The sequence below is a fragment of the Phyllobates terribilis genome, unplaced genomic scaffold (genome assembly GCF_046119375.1).
Source record: "Phyllobates terribilis strain yellow unplaced genomic scaffold, ASM4611937v1 Scaffold_120__1_contigs__length_5212024, whole genome shotgun sequence".
NCBI classification, from domain to species: domain Eukaryota; kingdom Metazoa; phylum Chordata; class Amphibia; order Anura; family Dendrobatidae; genus Phyllobates; species Phyllobates terribilis.
In genome coordinates this window covers 3,164,464-3,181,547 of record NW_027362880.1, presented here as the reverse complement: position 1 = coordinate 3,181,547, position 17,084 = coordinate 3,164,464, and the positions used below count along the sequence as shown (strand labels likewise).

Here is a 17,084-nt window from a genome sequence, read left to right as displayed (position 1 = left end):
TTCCCCTTATTATCTCCAGTAATTGTATTATTACGCAGGATTTTTATGATGTTACATCGGCTCATCATCTTCTCATTCAGGTCTCTACAATATCAGATTCTCTCAGTGAAGATCTTCTATATAAGAGAATTTTCCTGATTTACCCATCAAACATGGATATGGACAGAGACAAGATGGCTGAGAGGATATTACACCTCACCCTAGAGATCCTCTTCCGGCTTACTGGAGAGGTGAGAGATTCTGATGACGTCACATTACATTATTCTTATCTATGGGAATAACAGATGGACAGAACTGGAGAGGTGAGGACTCTGGAAATGTCTGTAGTGAGATTTATTAATGTGTCTCTCCATAACCAGGATTATACAGTAGTGAAGAAGACCTCTAGTGAGCGCTGTCAGGACCCTGTGTCTGAGGGATGGGGAAGACCCCTGAGCCCAATCACAGGACCTCCACCTCACCCCCTGATACATGAGGACATCAATGACCAGAAGATCCTAGAACTCACCTACAAGATGATTGAGCTGCTGACTGGAGAGGTGACACTGCTGGGAATGCTGGGACATTATACAGTAAAGCTATGAAGGGATTGGGGTGATGACGCCATCATTGTATGTGTCAGGTTCCTATAAGGGGTCAGGATGTCGCTGTCTATTTCTCCATGGAGGAGTGGGAGTATTTAGAAGGACACAAAGATCTGTACAAGGACGTCATGATGGAGGTTCCCCAGCCCCTCACATCACCAGGTAATAGACAGGACTAAATACACACGGCCTATGATTATCTGTATGTAAAACATGAATTCAGTCCCTGTATGTGTTTCCTCCAGATCTATCCAGTAAGAGGACAACACCAGAGAGATGTCCCCGTCCTCTTCTTCCGCAGGACTGTAAACAAGAGGATCCCAATGTTCCTCAGGATCATCAGGTAGATGGAGAGAAGGTATCATGAGATCTCCCCTATGATGTGTAGACGTCTGTGAAGGTCTTGTGTTCAGTATTGTTTTATCCACCAGTATTATATGTTTTATACTTGTGTAATGAGGACAGTGGAGATGGCAGGATTAGAGATGATCATAGATGGGACTTCTCCATCTGTCTGTGACTTTTACAATATTTGTTTCAGGGTGAAGATCTGACCCATATTAATACTACAGAGACATATGTGAGGGGTGATGAGCGGTGTAAAGAGGAGATTCCTACATATGACCATCCAGGTGAGTAGTGACCACTAAATGCACAGAAGTCACAGATTCATCTCAGTCACCGGCTGTGGTTGCTTTATCGGTGGTGTAGTCCGGCCGTATTACAGTCGTGTGATCACCATTTTGCCTCTAGACAACAACATTCTCCTCCACCAAAAACTATTCAAATAATTTTGGACATTGAAAGCCCTTTTCTATAGAACTTACAACCTCAACAATCCACCTCGCTGACCATTACCTGCCCAGATCTGTAAACTACAAAAAATAAAATAAATAAATAAAAAGATTATTATTATTAACTACAAAACCAAATGACAGCGTACGTAGAATGTGCTGACAAGTTAGAAAATCACTTGAAGAAAAATATGATGGTTCTGTTAGAGAAAGCGGAGGGTAATGATGCTGTTGGCTTCCTAGATCCCTAATATCTTATTGGATGAATCCACCCTCTCTCCTTTCTGTGCTGCTGAATGTGCTCATATGGTCCCTACAAGACCAGGTCCAGTCTTTCTGGACAAACTTCACTTTTATGATCTACAACATTAAATGTCCAGTGAGGGACAAGTGTGAATTTCTGTACAATAACAGCAGAGTTTCCCTTTATCCTGACTTTTCAATTTCTTTTAAAACTCATATTTCTTCTTGAAACTCATCTGACAGAAAATATTTGCCCTTACCATAGTTTAGGTTGCCAAGAGCCACCGAGCACCATACTCTAATTACCCCAGAGAAGTTTCACCACTAGTTACTCATTTTTTACTGATGAAGACTGTTGAGTTTGGTCATTTCAGTAGATGTGTTGTTGTCTATACTCAGTTTTTGACTGCAGTAGTTAGTGCCCAAAATACTCCTGATTTAACCCCTTCCCACAGCCAGTTTTGTGTTCCTAATCAGGCCCCATTTTTTCAAATCTGATGTGTGTCACTTTATGTGGTGATAACTTTGGAATTCTTCACAAAGGATAATAGGAAACAAATGGATCTTACAAATTATTTTGCATCTTCTCTTTATTCCGACAATACCCTATATACGGTTGTACACTACTGTCTGGGCACAAGGCAGGTTAAGAAGGAAAGGAGCGACATTTAGCTGTTTGAATGCTGATCTTGGTGGATTAGTTTGCAGACACAAAGTATCGTGGTCACTTGGTAGCTCAAAAGATGGCCACCACGAACAGGTTTGGCACTATCTACTCTGTTGCTTTGCTCATCATTCTTTAACCCCTCTACATGGATCTGGAGTTACACATAGACCCCCAGGCTTGGGCCATGGTGTTACCTGTTCTATGGTGTGAGATGCCAAGAAGAATAGTCAGGTAGTTGGGACAGAACCAGGAAGGCAGAGAAAATACAAAATCAGAAGACACAAGTAAACGGGCCGAGGTCACAACAGGAAACAAATGCACAAGCCGGGAGCTGAGCACAGAGGACTGAACCAGAGGAGAACAAGGCTGGATCTGGCAGCTTCCGGCAATATGCTTCCAGCTTTAGTAGGGTGCGGTGCTTTCCAAATGGCTGAAGCAGGGAGCAGATTACTCCAGCTTGACAGCACACACACCCATACTGCCAGACTGGATGGTACTACTGATCCCAGCAACCCTAATCTTACTGGCTGGACAAGTCCTGCACCGCCCAGAGCTTCTGGTTCTGACGTCTCCTCCATCACCAGCACCGCCTGCAGAATGAATAAGGCGGCTCCTGGTGACAGAAGCAGACATCGCAGGAGCAGGTCCCAGAGGAGATGGGACACACCATTTGCAGAAGCCCTAATATGACATAATAACAGAAAACCAGAGCAGTAATAATCTTTATTTTTTTTATATATATATAGCGCCAACATATTCATCATCGCTGTCCCCATTGGGGCTCACAATCTAAATTCCCTATCAGTAGTATGTCTTTGAAGTGTGGGAGGAAACCAGAGAAACACGGGGAGAACATACAAACTCCTTGCAGATGTTGTCCTTGGTGGGATTTGAGCCCAGGACCCCAGCACTGCAAGGCTGCAGTACGAACCACTGAGCTATCGTGCTGCCCTAAGCCGGGCAGCACGGTGAAATCCACATAAAGTGACTCCATTGCTCCATTGTGTAATTTTAATTCCCTCAGGGAATTAATCTAAAGGGGTAGTGACTATTTTGAGTCTACCGGCACTTTCCGGAAATTAGCACGCAGTGGATGTTAGAGAGTGAAAATTGCAATTATGCCATTTTATTGCCCAACACATAGTGCCCAGATTGTGCTCCAGGGGAGACACACACCGTAAATTAAGTGGGTTCTTCTCACTAAAGTAATGCCAAATGGATGCTAAATGTGCTTTGGCCACACTGCAAGGCTCAGAAGCAAGGGGGAGATTTGACTTTGGGAGATCGGATATAGCTGGATTGGGTTATGGAAGCCATGTTGCTTTTCAAGAGCCTTTATGGAAACCTCTGTTTTTTCCCTTCTTCCATGAGAGCACCACCTGAGAGAGGGTATCCGCCCACCAAGGGTACACGCGGGAGTGCAGTGGTATTATGCACCCCGTGGCTGAGCGCGCCAGCAAGTGGGACTTCCGGGGCTGCGCACATGCAGGGCACGTTTCAAGAGGTTCCGGCGCGCCCTGCTGATGTAGCGTGCCGGGACCAGGACTACACACGCGCAGGGCGCATGTCAGTTTCTGGCGCACCCTGCTGACGTTGCGCGCCGAAATGCTGGGCCATGGGGCTGCGCACACGCAGGGCACGTGTCAGGAAGTGACACGCCCTGCGGCAAGAGCCGCAGTCACCAGAGCAGCAGCAGCAGGGGCCACCAAAGCAGCCTCAGCAGCAACAGCAGCTCAATCAAGGCCACAGCAGTGGCAGTCGGACAAGCGGCAGCAAGACCAGCCGGAGGAGCAGGGCAGGTCGCGAGTCCACCACCTCCAGCCGGGAGCAATCATATGCATTGATCCAGCCTTAATCTCCGGTACCCTGAACGGCAGAGTAGTGAGTGATCTACGTGAAAGTTCACCATAGTAGATGGGTCCCTTTTTTTTCTATGTATTTTTTCTACTAGGAAACCCCCAAAAAGTGTAGTGCCAAGAGGAATAACAAGGAGTGTGCGCTGTGCGGGGTTAATTTTCCCAGCATACTAAAAAGCTTAGCCCGAGTTGTATCCGAGAAACCATATCACAGGAAACACCTAATTTTGCTATGGATTTAAAATCTTTAGTCCAGACGGAGGTTAGGGACTCCCTAAAGACGTTGGCTACACGTAAAAAGAGTAGGAAGCTGAGACGTCATACATCAGACTCAGAAGAATCTGTAGTATTCCAGGGCAAGGGGAAGTCTATTTCCTCTCCTACCTACTCGTCATCCTCATAATCATCATCTTCCTCAGTTAGCGATACAGGAGGTAGGCCGTGTTTTCCAGTGCAAAACACGGATAAGCTGATTAAAGCCATCAGAACAACTATGGGCATAGCCGATACCAAGACCTCTAGGACTGTTCAGAACATCATGTTTGGGGGTCTTGATCAGAAGAAGAGGCGCACATTCCCCGTCAATGAGAGGATCGTTCATCGACAGGGAATGGAAAAGACCTGATAGGAGAGGGCAGTTACCATCACCTTCAAAGAGAAGATACCCGTTTGAGGAAGAAGAGTCAACCAGGTGAGATAAAACCCCAAAAATTGACGTGACAGTATCAAAATTCTCTAAAAAAAAATCCACCCTGCCGTTTGAGGATTTAGGAGCTTTCAAAGATCCTCTTGATAAAAAAGCGGAAACCTTATTAAAACAAACCTGGGAGTGACCAGCGGGAGCATTGAAACTGGCAGTCGCAGCCACTTGCACAGCCAGGTAAATGATGGTCTGGTTGCAGCAGCTAGAAGACCAGATTAAAGGGGACATTCCAAGGGAAAAAATCCTGGCCTGTCTTCCGCTAATGCAGGGGGCGGCTGCCTTCCTCGCGGACGCGTCGGCAGATTCGGTAAGGCTGGCCGCCAGATCAGTGAATTTATCCAACGCAGCTCGCAGAGCTCTGTGGCTCAAGAGCTGGTCAGGTGATGTACAGTCTAAGATGAAACTGTGTTCAATCCCGTGTGAAGGGGAGTTTCTTTTTGGCTAAGCTCTGGATGACATACTGGATAAAGCCGCAGATAAGAAACACTGGTTTTCCAGTGTGTTGATGCCTCAGTACAAGACTTCCTTTCGTAAAAGGAAGTATAGCATAGGTACATTTTCCAGAGACCAGGGCAGATGGAAGGTCAAGGAGTGGAGGCTTCATGTTCGGAGGCCCTTCCTCTGAGAACAGAAAAACCCCTAAGTGATGGGCCTCCGCAGGTAGGAGGCAGACTGTCCCACTTCTGCCTACCTGGGAAAAAATTACATCCAGTGCCTGGATATTAGGGATTATAAAGACAGGACTAAGACTGGAATTCAGATCCATTCCCCTGCAGACGTTCATGATTTCTTCTCCCAGGATGCCCAGAGAGCAAACAGCCCTGGAGCAAGAGGTATTAAACTTAGTGGAAAAGAAGGTTCTGAGAGAGACTAATAAGCGAGCAGGGGAAAGGATTCTATTCGCCCCTTTTTCTGATAAAGAAGCCGGATGGCTCCTTTAGGATCATAATCAACTTGAAGGGCCTAAACAACTTTCTAATCTACAGACCCTTCAAGATGAAATCTATAGTAGAGACCAAAAGTTTGGACACACCTTCTCATTTAAAGATTTTTCTGTATTTTCATGACTATGAAAATTGTACATTCACACTGAAGGCATCAAAACTATGTATTAACACATGTGGAATTATATACTTAACAAAAAAGTGTGAAATAACTGAAAATATGTCTTATATTCTAGGTTCTTCAAAGTACCCACCTTTTGCTTTGATGACTGCTTTGCACACTCTTGGCATTCTCTTGATGAGCTTCAAGAGGTAGTCACCGGAAATGGTCTTCCAACAATCTTGAAGGAGTTCCCAGAGATGCTTAGCACTTGTTGGCCCTTTTGCCTTCACTCTGCGGTCCAGCTCACCCCAAACCATCTTGATTGGGTTCAGGTCTGGTGACTGTGGAGGCCAGGTCATCTGGCGTAGCACCCCATCGCTCTCCTTCTTGGTCACATAGCCCTTACACAGCCTGGAGGTGTGTTTGGGGTCATTGTCCTGTTGAAAAATAAATGATGGTCCAACTAAACGCAAACCGGATGGAATAGCATGCCACTGCAAGATGCTGTGGTAGCCATGCTGGTTCAGTATGCCTTCAATTTTGAATAATTCCCCAACAGTGTCACCAGCAAAGCACCCCCACACCATCACACCTCCTCCATGCTTCACGGTGGGAAACAGGCATCTAGAGTCCATCCGTTCACCTTTTCTGCGTCGCACAAAGACACGGTAGTTGGAACCAAAGATCTCAAATTTGGACTCATCAGACCAAAGCACAGATTTCCACTGGTCTAATGTCCATTCCTTGTGTTCTTTAGCCCAAACAAGTCTCTTCTGCTTGTTGCCTGTCCTTAGCAGTGGTTTCCTAGCAGCTATTTTACCATGAAGGCCTGCTGCACAAAGTCTCCTCTTAACAGTTGTTGTAGAGATGTGTCTGCTGCTAGAACTCTGTGTGGCATTGACCTGGTCTCTAATCTGAGCTGCTGTTAACCTGCGATTTCTGAGGGTGGTGACTCGGATAAACTTATCCTCAGAAGCAGAGGTGGTCTTCCTTTCCTGGGGCGGTCCTCATGTGAGCCAGTTTCTTTGTAGCGCTTGATGGTTTTTGCAACTGAACTTGGGGACACTTTCAAAGTTTTCCCATTTTTTCAGACTGACTGACCTTCATTTCTTAAAGTAATGATGGCCACTCGTTTTTCTCTACTTAGCTGCTTTTTTTCTTGTCATAATACAAATTCTAACAGTCTATTCAGTAGGACTATCAGCTGTGTATCCACCAGACTTCTGCACAACACAACTGATGGTCCCAACCCCATTTATAAGGCAAGAAATCCCACTTATTAAACCTGACAGGGCACACCTGTGAAGTGAAAACCATTTCCGGTGACTACCACTTGAAGCTCATCAAGAGAATGCCAAGAGTGTGCAAAGCAGTCATCAAAGCAAAAGGTGGCTACTTGGAAGAACCTAGAATATAAGACATATTTTCAGTAGTTTCATACTTTTTTGTTAAGTATATAATTCCACATGTGTTAATTCATAGTTTTGATGCCTTCAGTGTGAATGTACAATTTTCATAGTCATGAAAATACAGAAAAATCTTTAAATGAGAAGGTGTGTCCAAACTTTTGGTCTGTACTGTATAATATCAGCCATAAAGATGTTGTTCCCGGGTTGTTATATGAGTGTCCTCGACCTGAAGGACGCCTATTACCACGTCCCAATCCATACAGGATACCAGCAGTATCTGAGAGTAGCTGTGTATATCCTCAATCATGTGAGGCAATTTCAGTTCACAGCTCTGTCCTTTGGCCTCTCCATGGCTCCAAGAATCTTTACGAAGATCATTCTGGAGGTAATGGCGCATTTGAGAGAACAAGATACTCTAGTTGTCCCTTACCTGGATGACTTCTTGGTAGTATGCAAATCAAGAGAGCATTGAAAACTCGCATTGACAAGAGTCAGAGCCAGCCTGATCAATCTTGAATGGATACTGAATCTAGAGAAGTCAAGCCTGGAGCCTTGGACGGTTCCGTCTTTTTTAGGGCTTATCTTGGACTCAGAGGGATAGACTTGTCTGCTACCGGAAGACAAGAAAAACAGAATTACGTCCCTAGCCTCAGGAGTAGTCAGGAATCCATCCATGACCCTAAGGAAAGCAATGTCTCTTTTAGGTACAATGACATCATGTATCCCAGCAGTCCCGTGGGCTCAGATACACTCCCGATATCTGCAGCAAGATATACTAGCAGCGGAGAAACAACTCAGGGGACACTTGGACAGGAAGATGACACTTTCCAATACAGCCATCATCTCAATCGCATGGTGGCTGGATTGGGAGAACCTGTCACAGAGAGGTCTTTGGTCATATTAGGTCAGGGACATAATTACAGAGTACTCAAGCTGAGATGGCTGGGAGCACATCTGGGAGATCGTGTAATACAAGGAGTCTGGTCGGACAGCGAGAAAGCCTTCTCCTCAAAACATGAAGGAGCTGTCGGCGGTAAATAGTGCAGTGATGAAGTTCAATTCCCAACTACAGGGACAACACATCCGAATTATGTCAGACAACAGTCACCTATTTCAATCATCAGGGGGGCACGAGATCCCGACCTCTCCTGTTAGTGAAAGAGCAGATTCTACAGTTTGCAGAACAACATGAATTTATGCTCTCAGCTCTGCATATAAGAGGCAAAGAAAACTAAAGATCAGATTTTTTCTGTCACCCATGACTGCACAACGAGAGAGGGGATCCGCCCTTCAAGGACAGGAAACCTTCAAGATAAAAAGGGCGGCTTTCTGCTGCGATCCAGCCTGTCATGTCAATGTAGCAGAGCTGAAGCCGTCCTGGGAACCATGGAAAGGTAAGGATGAGGTTGGTTTATTATTTTACTTTTATTGCAGAAGACATTGGCTTCAGCTGGAATGGGCGTACTGGTAAGTATGGTTTAATTTAGAACAATAAAGAATTGTGTCTTTATTTCAATTAAAGGACTTTATTCTGGGTGTTTGTGTTTTTTTTTAACTTTGACTATGGGGTTAGTAATGGGGGTGTCTTATAGACGCCTCTCCATTACTTACCTGGGCTTGATGTCAGATGGCCTTATAAGCTGACATCAACCCCAACCCTATTACCCCACTGCCACCGCTACAGGGCAGTGGGAACAGCGAGGCTAAGTGCCAGAATTGGCGCATCCTATGGATGCGCCATTTCTGGGGTGGCTGACTGCTGGTGTTTCTAGCTTGGGAGGGGGCCAATATTCATGGCACCCTTCCTGGGCTATTAATATCAGCCCCCAGCTGTTTATCTAGCCTTTTATAGCTATTAAAATAGGGGGGACCCCACGTCATTTTTTTTTTTTGGGTCCCCCATTTTAATAGCTAGTACAGGCTAGGTATTCAGCTGGGGGCTGATATTAGTAGCCTGGGAAGCTCCGTGGGTATTACCCCCTTCCCAGGCTTCAAACATCTGCCCCAGCCGTCTGCTTAACCTCCGCTAGAGACTAAAATTACGGGGAACCCCACGTCAATTTTTTTTTTAATAAATCCTTTATTTTAACACTAAATGACAAGTACAGTAACCAACACTGTCACTGTACTTATTATATATGTGACTGATATGTTTCTATCTATCTAATCTATGTGTGATGCTCTATTCTTTCTGTTCTAAATTGTCGGGTACCGGTGTATGCCGCTGCTGAATTGCCGGCTTTTCATGTTTCACTGTGAGCACTTTTCCCATCAATTTGGGCAATCACTGTAATGCCACAACCACCATGGCTGTGACATTACAGTGAGTGGCAGACAATCCCTGCATGATTGGTGCTCTAAATAGCGCCAAACATGCAGGCTGGGGACCCCAGCTCCTGCTCGAGCATCTCGAGTACTGAGATGCTCGGGCGAGTACCAAGCAGTGGCGAGCATGCTCGCTCATCACTAATAACAGTATTACTGTGAAAAAATCCAGTTACGCTTTTGGTGCACGAACAGTTATCGAACATAACCTCGAACAGCCGAATTTTTTGCAAATCGTTCGTGTTCGTCGAACGACTCGAACACCGCCCAAAACAGCTTGAATTTGAGATTGGCGAACAGTTTGAGTCTAACACCGCTCATCTCTACTTTTCGCAAACAAACGAAACAGAAAAACAAGGATCTTCTGCTCCTTAAATCCAACAGAAAGACCCTATGCAGTAGATGCATTACAAATACCCTGGAGCTTTGGCCTAGCCTATGCTTTCCCCCCCGTTAATGTTAATGCCAACGATTTTGAGGAAGATCCGGGAGGAACAGGCAAGGGTCATACTAATCTCCCCATTCTGGCCCAAGAGACCCTGGTTCACCTGGATAAAGAGGATGTCCCAGTCAGATCCATGGGTCCTTCCAGATGCTCCAGATCTCCTTAAGCAAGGCCCAGTCTTCCATCCTCAGAGGTCGGGCATTTGATGGCCTGGAGTTTGAAAGGTCGTTACTAATCCAGGAAGGGTTTTCTCCAGGTCTAGTCACTACTCTGCTCAAAAGCAGGAAGCCTGTGAGGACTAAGATCTATGGTAGGACATGGGCAAAATTCCTATCTATTTTGGCGCACTCTGCTAAGGTTAAAATTCCTATTAAAGCTATTCTGGAATTTCTTCAAAGTGTCTTAGATATGGGGTTGGCTACCAGTACCCTTTAGGTGCAAGTATCAGCACTTGGAGCTTTATATAACTATAATTTGGCAGCAGATAGATGGGTTATCAGGTTTAAAAAGGCGTACGATAGATCCAGACCTATTGCTACCCCGAGAATGCCTCCCTGGGATCTAAACCTGGTCCTGGAAGCCCTGACTAAGTCTCCTTTTTGAGCCCTAAGGAAGCGTGAAAGAAAGAACTCTCACTCTGAAGACAGCGATACTGATAGCGCTAACATCAGCCCATAGAGTTAGTGACTTACAAGCTCTGTCAGTAAATCATCCTTTTACACAGGTCACTGTAGATGGAGTTGCGTTAAGACCAGACCTGGCCTATTTTCCGAAGGTGGCCTCCAAATTCCATAGAACACAGGAGATCATTCTCCCCTCATTGTATCCTAACCCAAAAGATTTAGAGGAACAGAGGCTTCATACTCTAGATGTTAGACTGGTTTTGGTTCAGTATTTGGAGGTAACAAGGCCTTGGAGGAGAAGTGATGCCTTATTTGTCTCCTTCCAGGGAGCTAGTAAGGGACTTAAAGTTACAAGGGGAACTATAGCTAGATGGATCAGGGACGCCGTTAGCTTAGCATATTCCCCTAGTAATGTGCCGGTTTCAGAGAACCTGAAGGGCCATTCCACAGAGCTGGTGCAGCCTCCTGCACTGAGAAGGCGGAAGTGTCCATTGATAACATATGTAAGGCAGCAACATGGTAATCTCCTTCTACCTTACCATTACCGGCTTGATCTTTCTTCATCTGCTGATCTATCCTTTGAGAGAAAGGTGTTGCAAGCGGTGATCCATTCCTAAGGTGTCTGTTCTATATAAATCTCAGGTGGTGCTGTCATAGGAGAAGGGGAAAAAAATCATAGTTACCTACCAGTAACGGGATTTTACAGAGCCCATGACAGCACCCTTGTATACCCCCCCCCCCCTTTTTTTTTGATCACTTATGGTGTTCTCTGTATATGGGTGTATAGTCAGAAATGTTTTATTGGTGGTTGTTGTGTACTAGCATACTGTCTGGAGGTCCTCTAAAACAAAACTGATGCGGAGGAGAGGTACCGCCTTTTTTATTAAGCAGGTTTCCGGTCCTTGGTGGGCGGATACCATCTCTCAGGTGGTGCTATCATGGGCTCTGTAAAATCCTGTTACCGGTAACTATGATTTTTTTCTATTTACAGACGATGGACCTGAGTGGGGCTTGTTGTTTGTGAGATGAGTAGAAGTTTTTATTGGTATTATTGTTGCCTACATAACTTGCTGGCTTTTTATTCCATATTTGGGAGGCAGAATGAACAAACAGTTGAAAACCACGCTCTACTGGTTCATCCTATGAGGTTTTCTATTAGATTGTGAAATGTCAGTGTCTTGGTGAATAATTAATTCAATATATTTACATAACTTGCCATTATTATAGACAGTTTAAGTAGAAATGTAAAAAAATATAAAATCCAAGGATATTTTATTGAAAAATAATAGATTTTTATCTTGGCAGATGACTGTACCTGGAGATCAGAGGGACGGCCGACATCTTCAATCTTTAAATCAGATCTTGAGATCCCACAGGATACAATTGAAGTGAATGCTATTACTCCAGATATACCATCATCCCTTCACAGCAAAGATCTGTCACCTGATCCTTTGAAACAGGTCCTGTCTTCTGATTCATTACCGACTACTAAGGAAAATCATAGTCACAAATTAAGCATTAAAAAACAAACTGCTCCTAAAGAAAAGAAGACCTTTTTAGAATATGGAAATAGTTTTCCTCTCAAAAAATCTCTTCCTAAACATCAAAAAATTCACACAGCCGAGAATAGATTTTCTTGTTCCAAGTGTGGGAAATATTTTAACAAGAAATCAGATCTTGTTAGACACCAGAGAACTCACACAGGGGTGAAGCCTTTTTCATGTCCAGAATGTGGGAAATATTTTAAACAGAAATGCCATCTTGTTAAACACCACAGAACTCACACAGGGGAGAAGCCATTTTCATGTTCAGAATGTGGTAAACATTTTAAACAGAAATACAGTCTTGTTATACACCAGAGAACTCATACAGAGGAGAAGCCTTTTTCATGTTCAGAATGTGGTAAACATTTTAAATGGAAATACAGTCTTGTTATACACCAGAGAACTCACACAGGGGAGAAGCCTTTTTCATGTCCAGAATGTGGGAAATATTTTAAACAGAAAGTGCATCTTGTTAAACACCACAGAACTCACACAGGGGAGAAGCCATTTTCATGTTCAGAATGTGGTAAACATTTTAAACAGAAATACGGTCTTGTTATACACCAGAGAACTCATACAGAGGAGAAGCCTTTTTTCTGTTCAGAATGTGGTAAACATTTTAAATGGAAATACAGTCTTGTTATACACCAGAGAACTCACACAGGGGAGAAGCCTTTTTCATGTTCAGAATGTGGTAAACGTTTTAAACGGAAATGCCATCTTGTTGAACACTACAGAACTCACACAGGGGAGAAGCCTTTTTCATGTTCGGAATGTGGTAAACATTTTACACAGAAGTACAGTCTTGTTATACACCAGAGAACTCATACAGAGAAGAAGCCATTTTCATGTTCAGAATGTGGGAAATATTTTACACGGAAAGCAACTTTTAATAAACATCAGAGAAGTCACACAGGGGAGAAGCCTTTTTCAAAATTCAATTTTTATTGAAAGGTTAAATAATTTTCAATTACAAAAATACAAAAAAAAAAGAATAACCAGGACAATATCAGCATCAGTATATCATAGAATATAAGTATAAGGTCCAATAAAACATCAAGTTATAGGAAGAAAAAGGAAGGAAAGGAACATTTTACGCCAACAGTATTACAATTATGAAGTTACTAAAATCCAATGGAAACTATACATAGTGCAGCCAGGCCCGAACCAATGCAGAGCACAATCCGGACGGAGAAGACACGCACCAGAGAAAAGGGTGGGTCACATTAGTGTGATGTAAGACGGTAGGCATCGGATTCCTGGAATTCAATCCAGTCTCTCCAAGTCTCACAGTATCTATCACAATCAGTGGGGGATCGGGCAATCAAATGTTCCATCCTATTTAGAAGAGCTATGTCACAGAACCACTCCTCCAGAGTAGGTGGAGAAGTACTTTTCCAGTGACGAGGAATGATATTCTTAGCAGCCTATATAAGGTAGCTTACTAAAGACCTTTTGTATTTGGTGAGACTAGTTGGAATCATAAAGAGCAAAAGAGATTCAGGAGAGTCGGGCAGAGAAGCATTTTTCATGTTCAAAATTTGGGAAATCTTTTAACCAGAAAGCGCATCTTGATAGCCACCAGAGAACCCACACAGGGAAGAATGCAGCAACTACACCCAATTAGTCTCTGTACAGACAGGCCCTAGCTGCACAACTAAAAATAACACCTCAGACCTAACTCCCTAATAAGTCGTTGAGGAGTTTCTCTTACCTCCTGAGGAATCAGGGGGGGAGGGGGGGGCAACAATACACTGTCAACAAGGGGAAAGAAAAGTGTGAAGATATGAAAACCCTGAGTGAGAAACTAAGACACATTCATATAGGGCACAGAAGGCAAGCTAATGAGAACCAAAAATAAAAGGAACAAGTATAATCTCCCAGAAACCTAACATTGTTAGAATGAAAAGGTACTGGGAGGGAAAGAAAACAGACAAGGAGGATTGTTTCACCTTTGCGGTGAAACTTACAAAATTCATCCTCACCCACAATTATTTGAATTTGATAACCTTTATCTACAGGAGACTGGTACAGAAATGGGAAGTAAAATGGCTCCATAGTACGCAAATCTTTTTGTGGCCAAGCTTTATAGTGACTTCTTGTCCTCATGTCCCATCAGGACTCTTGCCTACTACTGTTACATTGACGATATTTTAATCATCTGGACAGAATCTCAGCAACAGCTTAAGACGTTCCATGAACACTTTAATCAATTTCATCTCACCATCAACTTAACACTCAACTACTCCTGTACTGAAATTAACACCTTGGTGGCCTCAGAAAGGCCTTTTTGAACGAGAGCTACCATACAAGAACAATTGTAAACCAGATTGCAAGAGCCACCATAATATTATGGAATCATCTCCTACATTTCAAAACTAAACAAGAAAGCAATCTGGTGTCTCTAGTAGTCACCTACAATCCAAATCTGGAGATGCTAATGGGAGCTGCATGGAAATTACAACCATTATTACAAAAAGATGCTGATTACAATCTATATTTCCAGACCCAGCACTTCTGTGATTTAGGCAGCCCCCAAATCTAAGAAGCATCATTATCAGAAACTCCCTGTCCTCTCCAACAGCTACAGGAACTTTTCCCTGCAGCCAGAAAAAATGTAAAACCTGTCTATTTATAATGACCACTGACAAGATAAGGATTCCCAACTCAAATCAGGAGACAACCACAAGATCCCAGGTACTTTCAGCTTCATCACTTCTAATGTAGTGTACTTAATTATATGTACCAAATGTCCAGCTGGCGGTCTGTACATAGGGGAGACAGGGCAAAAACTTAGAACAAGGATGAATTTTCATCGCCACACAATAAAAGAAAAAAGAATAGATCTACCTGTGGCCAAACATTTTTTATCCCTGATCACAGCATCATGGACATGAAATTACTTGTATTAAAAGGGAACTTCAAATCTCAGAGAGACAGAAAAATGTGGAATTACAAACTTATGACAATCTTTGACACACTCACAGATCAGGAGTTAATGTGTCACATGGATTTATGTCAACTAAGAAACGTGCTCCTCAGACCGTTTTGGGCGTCACAATCATGGACCAGACCTCAATCACAGGACAATAAAACTTTCACACTCCTTATCAATGAACTGTTCCAATATTCATGGCCACAACTGCTTCTCCCTCTCCCATGCTAATAGTTCTGCTTCACGCAACTTGTCTTATCTATTGCATTATTCCTGTGCCCTGTTGTGTATAAATATATGACACTTCAGATTTTGTGTTATACTATGTCTGAAAAGAGACCTGAGTAGTCTTGAAATTTTGCAATTTACCATCTTTTCAGTTAGCCAAAGGTATCAACTACTGAAGACTCTCAAATTTTAATATTTTTCTCCAAACAGCAATTTTAAGATCTCTCCACAGGTGTTCAATGGGATTTAGATCCAAGCTCATTGGCGGTCACTTCACAACTCTCCAGCACTTTGTTTCCATCCATTTCTGGGTGTTTCTTGATGTATGTTTGGGGTCATTGCCATGCTGGCAACCCATGACCTAGAACGCAAACCCAGCTTTCTGAGACTAGGCACTACATTGCCACACAAAATCCTTTGGTAATCTTCAGATTTCATGATGACTTGCACACAGTGAAGGCACCCAATGCCAGAGGCAGTAAAACCACTCCAAAACATCTTTGAACCTCCACCATATTCCACTGTAGTTACTGTGATCTTTTCTTTGCATGCTTCATTCTGTTTAAACAGTAGAACGATGTGCTTTTACCGAAAAGCTCTATATTGGTCTCCTCTGTCCACAAGACGCTTCCCCAGAAAGGGTTTTAGCTTACTCATGTACATTTTGGCAAACTGCAGTGTAGCTTTTGTATGCCTCTGTGTCAGCTGTGGGGTCCGCCTTATTCTCCTGCCATAGCGTTTCATTTAATTCAAATGTTGACGGCTGGTTCACGTTGGCACTGAAGCACCCTGAGCATGCAAGACAGCTTGAATTTCTTTGGAACTTTGGTGGGGCTACTTATTCACCATCTGGACTACCCTTTCGTCAGTTTTTCTTCTGTCCACATCCAGGGAGATTAGCTACAGTGACATGGGTTGTAAATGTATTGATTATGTTGTGCACCATGGACAAAGGAACATCCGGATCTCTGGAGATGGACTTGAAAAATATCAAGAATTTCAAGATTAGAACAATTTTGGTTCTCAAGTCCTCAAACAGTTCTCTTCTTCTCTTTCTGTCCTCCATGCTTAGTATGGCACACGCTTGCACACAATGCAAAGATTGAATCAACTTCTCCCTTTTTATCTGGTTTCAGGTGTGATTTTCATGTTGCCCACACCTGTTACTTGCCACAATTGAGTATGAACGAGTTTCACATGCTTGAAACGAAGTTGTTTACCCACACCCCACAATTTTGAGAAAAGGTGCCAACAATTTTGACCGGTCCATTTTTTCTGGTTTTGTGTGAAATTATGTTCACTTTGCCTTTTTTTATCTGTTTTTTTTTGTGTTATTCACATACACATAAAGGAAATAAACATGTATAACAAAATATGTGTAATTGCAATAATTTTCTGGGAGAATTACGTCATTTTCTGGAACAATATCAAGGGAGCCAACACTTTGACCATGACTTGTTTTTGTTGCAGCATTTCATCCTCTACATGTTCAGCTATATTAGAAGGCTTGTAGCAAATTCCAATTAACAGCGTTACATTATTGGCATTTCCTTGTACATTTACCCATACTGACTCTACATTGTCGAAGCTCCCCTCCAATGTCGTCATTTAGCACAGGTCTTAAGTTGGATTTAATGAAAATACCCACCCCTCTACCTTTTTATCTTTCCTAACCTTTTGA

General features: G+C 43.2%; 1 protein-coding gene across 1 annotated transcript; it reads left to right on the top strand.

Annotated features, from left to right (window-relative positions):
- Positions 1-363: 363 nt before the first annotated feature.
- On the top strand, positions 364-16,776 carry LOC141201638 (uncharacterized). Its single transcript, XM_073663658.1, has 5 exons — positions 364-539; positions 623-746; positions 830-927; positions 1,126-1,216; positions 12,002-16,776. The coding sequence occupies exons 1-5, from the start codon at positions 516-518 to the stop codon at positions 13,189-13,191; spliced, it is 1,527 nt and encodes a 508-aa protein (XP_073519759.1). The 5' UTR covers positions 364-515; the 3' UTR covers positions 13,192-16,776.
- The last annotated feature ends 308 nt before the right edge of the window (positions 16,777-17,084 follow it).

What these genes read in the sequence shown, in the direction of transcription:
- LOC141201638 (XM_073663658.1), top strand. Translation starts at nt 516, where the DNA reads ATGATTGAGCTGCTGACTGGAGAG. An exon ending in TTGAGCTGCTGACTGGAGAG is followed by an intron (nt 540 to 622) that starts GTGACACTGCTG and finishes TGTATGTGTCAG; the next exon opens with GTTCCTATAAGGGGTCAGGA. An exon ending in CCAGCCCCTCACATCACCAG is followed by an intron (nt 747 to 829) that starts GTAATAGACAGG and finishes TGTTTCCTCCAG; the next exon opens with ATCTATCCAGTAAGAGGACA.